The sequence below is a fragment of the Solanum lycopersicum genome, chromosome 1 (assembly GCF_036512215.1).
Source record: "Solanum lycopersicum chromosome 1, SLM_r2.1".
Taxonomy (NCBI): Eukaryota; Viridiplantae; Streptophyta; class Magnoliopsida; order Solanales; family Solanaceae; genus Solanum; species Solanum lycopersicum.
The window spans coordinates 5,072,538-5,078,822 of record NC_090800.1 but is presented as its reverse complement, the minus strand read 5'-3'; the positions used below and the strand labels follow the sequence as shown (position 1 = coordinate 5,078,822).

The window sequence follows — 6,285 nt, the reverse complement described above, 5'->3', positions numbered from 1 at the left end:
AAATACTGAAGATTTGAAAATTTTGTTCTTTTCATTGGCAAAAAGCTTATACAAAACAAGAGTTTGAGACAATTATGGGAAGAATAGATCAGATAGATACGCGAATACGACAATACTTGTTTGATACCCCAGAACACGAACCAGGTTCGTGTAAGTTGCTTTTAAGTAAAGACAGAGTAAAGACACAAACACTTATTGAATTAAAAACCTTCCTCACTCAAGGAAGGAAAAACCTCGTTTTATTAATTCAACTATGAGATTTTGTGATTACAACTCAATAATCAAAAGTCTTATCTCTACTACTCCCTCGATTGACTCCAATCGATCTCTCCAAAAGGCCAAACCCACCTTTTGTTACACCTTTTACTAACACTCAACCCTACAAAGAGCCAAACCCACCCTTTGTACAACAAACTGTAAATTACAATAAAAAAAAAAACAAGACAAATAGTTCTACGCGATAAAACCTTCTCACTCAAGAATGTTTTAAACGTAGCAATCCTATCAACCTTGAAGACTTCAATTGAATGAATAATTCTCCCTTGTTCTCTGCGTGAAGTCGTGCCTTTGCCTCGTGCTCTTCTTATGGAGTTTATTTTGCCTTGTACAATCCTTATCTGATAAGGTAAGGAAGTTATGTTTAAACAAGGATTCCCTTTTAAAGTACAATCCTTATCCTTATTTGTATCAACTTATACCTTTAATATATTATTTTTGGCTTTGACAAATAACTCTATTTTCTTGATTACTTGGCTGACCCATTTTACTCGATCTTGGCTTCTTTTGCTGCGTACAATTGCTACTAATTATTTGCGCTTCTTGTCTATCATCAAAACATGAATTATCGATTCTATCATATTCTATCATATTCCTCCTTTTTGATGAAGACAAACAAATCTTTCTGTGTGATGTATGCGCAAATACTCTTCCCCCTTTTGACAAATCAAAAAAAATCCAACAGCGGCTAAACAAACCTAATCAACATCCATAGCAACAATATAAGTCCAGCCAGTTGAGCATAATAAGTTTAAACAACTAAGAGAACCAGGTTCAAACAAGATGCTTTTTCAATGTGAAGGTTGACCAGGCTTAGTTGAAGCAGAAGCTAGCATATCCAGAACTCTGTCAACTCTTGCATTGTTAGCAAGTTGCTGCTGCACTAACTGATCCTTCAACCTATGAATTTTAGCATTTGAAGTGTCAAGTTTAGCACGTAACTTCTGGTTTTCTGACTCAAGAGTGGCATACTTTTCTTCAGCTACGTTAAGTTCCTTGAGTAACTGAGCAACATGACCAGATGTACGTGGAGACGCAGTTGCAACCTGCTCCGACTCCATGGGAATGCCACAATCAGCAAGAATGGTTTGAGTGACCATATCTGCACGAGTTAAAATCCTGCCTTCTCCCAATGGTACTTCAAATGCATCAAACACTCTAGTTAACAGATTTTCAAAAACTTCAATTCTTTGTCATCCATCAAAACTACAAACTTCATATTTTCTCATTCACCAAGAATTTCCCCCTTTTTGATGATGACAAACTATGCATATGTCTATCCACATTATATAATTTCCCCCTTTTGGCATCATTGAAAATCAATAACCAAAGAACTCAAATAACATTCAATGAGTGCAATATCATTTTTAACTCATAGCCACTTGGGCAACACTTTCAAGTACACTTCTGCTAACAAAATGGTTAGTTAATCTGAGGATATTAGTCATCTTACACTCATCACAATTAAGATCTTCAATGAGAAACGAAATAAACAAATATGTACCAGTTTATGCCCTTAATAAAAAACATATAATATCATGAGTATGAGACAGACATAAGCACATCAAAGAGTCAAAAGAGTATAAAATTTGAGGATAAGGATTGTGACAAGGATTACTAAAGTGAGGAAGAAAGGGATGTTTACTGTCATTGATAATTTTTTCAGTATGCCCATTGTGCACCAACTTCTTTATTCTAATCAGTTTTCTTAGAATGTGAAATTTCATCAAGAGAAGCATGAGATACATCATCACTTTTTTTTAACTCTCCTCCGTAATATTTTCATTCCTCCATGATTTTCTTCCCTTTTTTTTGATAGTCTTTTTCTTGATGACAACTTTGAAGGAGTACCAACTACCAGTAAGAGATTCATCACATTTTGGTGCACAAAGAGATGTGTTTATCAATAATGATAGCAAGCAACAATTTATCTCTGTGAGAATTGTCCCCCCTGAGAGATAGACAAGTTATACACTTGGAATGGATGAAATATCAATTTTGGAGTTTATGAACCTGGTTCAGATGTGGGTGGTAAAGCAAGGTTCCCCCTAAATTAAAGCATGAGTGACTTCAATACTGAGATTTTAGTCATTAGAGCAGTTTGGGATTGAACGATGCTTATTGTCAAAGAGGGTTCTTGGTGATCTTTAAGAAAGTTGAATTTTTGATGATCGACCAGGTTCATTAGTGCTTAAGTTTGACCCAAACTCAAGAAATTAATGCATTGAAAAAGGATGGTACATACCTGAGTATTACAGAGAAACCAGGTTCCCCCTTTTTTTTGTGTGTTTCTTCATGATTTACTTAATGGTGTTAGCAAAGAGTAGAGATAACATCTGCAAACTTTCTAAGCATTGTTTGAGATGTGACTTGAGTGTGTACCTATTACAGTATGAGGTTGAGTTAGCAAATATTCATTGTATAATTACTCAAGCGTAAGATTATTCTTTTACTAGCCAATTATTAAAGGAAATCATAATAATGCATCAACTTGTTTCGAGAACACCATGCTTTGACTGATTTTTCTCGAGTTCTTCATATTCAAGGCCTTCACAAGAATGTCACATCATCATATTCTCCAAGATCAAATGAATCTCAAGCTGATTCACAGAGAACCAACCCTTGTCAATTTTTAATACCTTCCAATGAACAACAAGGACCATGTTCACACAACAAAGTTTCCCCAAAGGTGTGCCATACTCTTACTGTCTCGATTGCTCTAATATTCATCCAATCTCCAGAACCATAGATAAGTAGTAATTCATGTTGCAGGTGCATCAATGATTGTTAGCTGTGAACCAGGTTCATATGCAGTGTTCCCTAAATTTGCATCATCAAAGATGTTTGATATTATGTCACTTTCTTCAACTTTTTTTATTTTATTTTTCTCATCCTTTTCAAGGAATAAACTTCCTCCTTGAAAATCAAAGAGCGAGAGGAAATTTTCTACCATTTTTAGCACCATTTTGGAGCATGCACTATTCATGTACCAAGTTGGTCTTTTCCTTCTCACCTTCACCTGAAACACTAGTCAAAGATTAGTCTTGGGAACCCAGATTAGCTTGGGCCCCTTTATGTGAGTAAAAGGATGAATAAGATTTCTTCTAGCCCATAAAGGCAAATAAGAAAACCTTTTATTTGGAGAATTTTTATTTCGAACCAGGTTCTTAGCTGTATCAGTCTTTTCCTTTTTGGTGAACTTAACATTTTTCTGAAAAGCCTCAAATAAAGCTTTACATTTATTCTTTAAATGACCTGAGTTTCCACAATGAGTGCATAAACTTTTATACATGTGAATAGTGTGTGACACAGGATTATTCTGTTTTTCAAAACCTATCCCACTTCGACTAGTGGTTTGCCTTTCTTGAATCTGAGTTAAAATTTCGGAGGACCTGGTCCATCTAAGATTTCTTTCCAGATCCAGTTTGGTATGATCAAGATTTTCTTGTAGCAACCTATTTCTTTCTGTTAAGGCTTGACATTTTATGGTTAACAATTTTATTTTTTCTTCTAGAGCTAATTGAAGTTCACTAGCAGAGTTTTTGCCCTTGTGACTTAACTCTGAGATTTTAATCTGTTCTTTTAATTTATTTTGAAGAAAGTGATTGTGTTTCTCAAGATTGTCATTGACTTCTCTTAAAGATGCATAGTTTTCCATCACTTGTTCTCTTTCAGAATTGACAGACTGATATGCATCTATAAGAGTACTCAATAAAGACTCTAGTTCCTTTTTAGAATATGATTCAATATTTACTTTGATGTGATGAAAACTTACCTTGCTTTGATTGTCATCTTCAGAATCTGTTTCAGCAATGAGTGCAAGAAAATCATATTTATTTGATTGTTCTATTGCAAGTAGTGACTGATTTTCGAACCCTCCATCCTCAAATTCTTCTTCAGATAAGTCCCCCATAGCTGCAAAGGCTCTTCTCGTTTAAAGATCCGCTTCTTGATTGGTCATTCTTCTGTTTGTGGGAATGTACTTATCATTCTTGATGTCTTTGCCCTTCTCAAAGTTTGCCTTTTTCTGCTCTAAGGCCCAAAGTGGACAGAATTTGATGAAGTGATTTGGGCTCCCACACTTATGACAAACCTGGTCTTTAGTGTTTTCATATGGTTTTTGAAAAGCTTTATTTTGAAAGGTCTGCCCTCTCTTTAGCATTCTGGTGAACCTTTTGGTTATGAGGGCAATATTTTCATCTCCAAAAGCATCTGATGCAATAGCCTTTAGAACCAGGTTCCTTTCCTTTCTTTTTCCTCCAATTTCCTTTTCTTGGTTTTTCTTGAGTTTGTATGTGATGAGATTACCAATTAACTCATCCATTGCCAGTGAGTCTAGGTCGCGGGCTTCAGTGATAGCCTCGACTTTGCTTTCCCAAGTTTCAGGAAGGACACTCAAGAGTTTCCTTACTGCCTTTCCGTTAGGCACTATCTCTCCTAAATAGTACATCTCATTAATGATGGAGGTGAACCTGGTGTGCATGTCTTGAATAGTCTCCCCTTCTGCCATCCTGAACACCTCATATTGCCTGTTCAAGTTATCAATTTTATACTTCTTGACTTGCGTTGTTCCCTCATGAGCTGTTTGCAGTGTTTCCCATATGGCTTTGGCATCTTGACATGACGTGATTCGATTATATTCGTCTGGTCCTATGCCACATATCAGAATTTTCTTGCCTTTGGCATTGTTTTGAATTGCAAGCTTGTCTTCAGCATTCCATTCTTTTCTTTCCTTTAGGATTTTGGTGATTCCATCAGTTGCGGTTTTCATAGGTATGGTTGGGCCATCTAGAATTACTCCCCATAGATCAGGGTTTTCGCCAATAAGATGGTCCATCATACGATTTTCCACTATCCATAATATTTGCCATTGAATAATGGTGGTCGTGTTTGTGAAGCTCCCTCTTGTGGGGTAGGTGGTGCTGCCATTGAGTCTTTTCAAGGTGTGAATCTTTTAACGAAAAGACCTGCTCTGATACCAATTGAAGACACCTTACCTCAGAACACGAACCAGGTTTGTGTAAGTTGCTTTTAAGTAAAGACAGAGTAAAGACACAAACACTTATTGAATTATAAACCTTCCTCACTCAGGGAAGGAAAAACCTCGTTTTATTAATTCAACTATAAGATTTTGTGATTACAACTCAATAATCAAAAGTCTTATCTCTACTACTCCCTCGATTGACTCCAATCGATCTCTCCAAAAGGCCAAACTCACCTTTTTTTACACCTCTTACTAACACTCAACCCTACAAAGAGCCAAACCCACCCTTTGTACAACAAGCTGTAAATTACAATCAAAACAAAAACAAGACAAATAGTTCTACATGATAAAACCTTCTCACTCAAGAATGTTTTAAATGTAGCAATCCTATCAACCTTGAAGACTTCAATTGAATGAATAATTCTCCCTTGTTCTCTGCCTGAAGTCGTGCCTTTGTGCCTTTGCCTCGTGCTCTTCTTATGGAGTTTATTTTGCCTTGTACAATCCTTATCTAATAAGGTAAGGAAGTTATGTTTAAACAAGGATTCCCTTTTAAAGTACAATCCTTATTATATACAACTTCCTTTCTTAATAATATATTTAAGGTTTTCCTTATTTGTATCAACTTATACCTTTAATATATTATTTTTGGCTTTGACAAATAACTCTATTTTCTTGATTACTTGGCTGGCCCATTTTACTCGATCTTGGACTCGAGCTTGGCTTCTTTTGCTGCGTACAATTGCTACTAATTATTTGCGCTTCTTGTCTATCATCAAAACATGAATTATCGATTCTATCATATTCTATCAATTTGTTATAGCAAATGGTCAAGAGCTTACTCGAATTGTAAGCGCACATGGACCATGACTTCAAACATCGCGGAGGCATTGAATAATGTTAACAGATTAGCACGAAGGTTACCGGTGATTTCACTTCTTGAGTTTATGAGGGTAACAATTCATAGGTGGATTCACAAGCATAATGAGGAGGCTGATAAGACTACATCTAATCTGACAAAAAAA

The 6,285-nt window shown here is 35.9% G+C and overlaps 1 protein-coding gene across 1 annotated transcript; it reads right to left on the bottom strand.

Annotated features, from left to right (window-relative positions):
• Positions 1 to 4,210: 4,210 nt before the first annotated feature.
• Positions 4,211 to 5,113, bottom strand: LOC138340800 (uncharacterized). The gene has a single exon (XM_069293019.1). The coding sequence runs from the start codon at positions 5,111 to 5,113 to the stop codon at positions 4,211 to 4,213; it is 903 nt and encodes a 300-aa protein (XP_069149120.1).
• Positions 5,114 to 6,285: the final 1,172 nt, after the last annotated feature.

Bases quoted from the DNA above. Each gene is read 5' to 3' on its own strand.
- LOC138340800 (XM_069293019.1), bottom strand. From the start codon at position 5,113: ATGGACCATCTTATTGGCGAAAACCCTGATCTATGGGGAGTAATTCTA.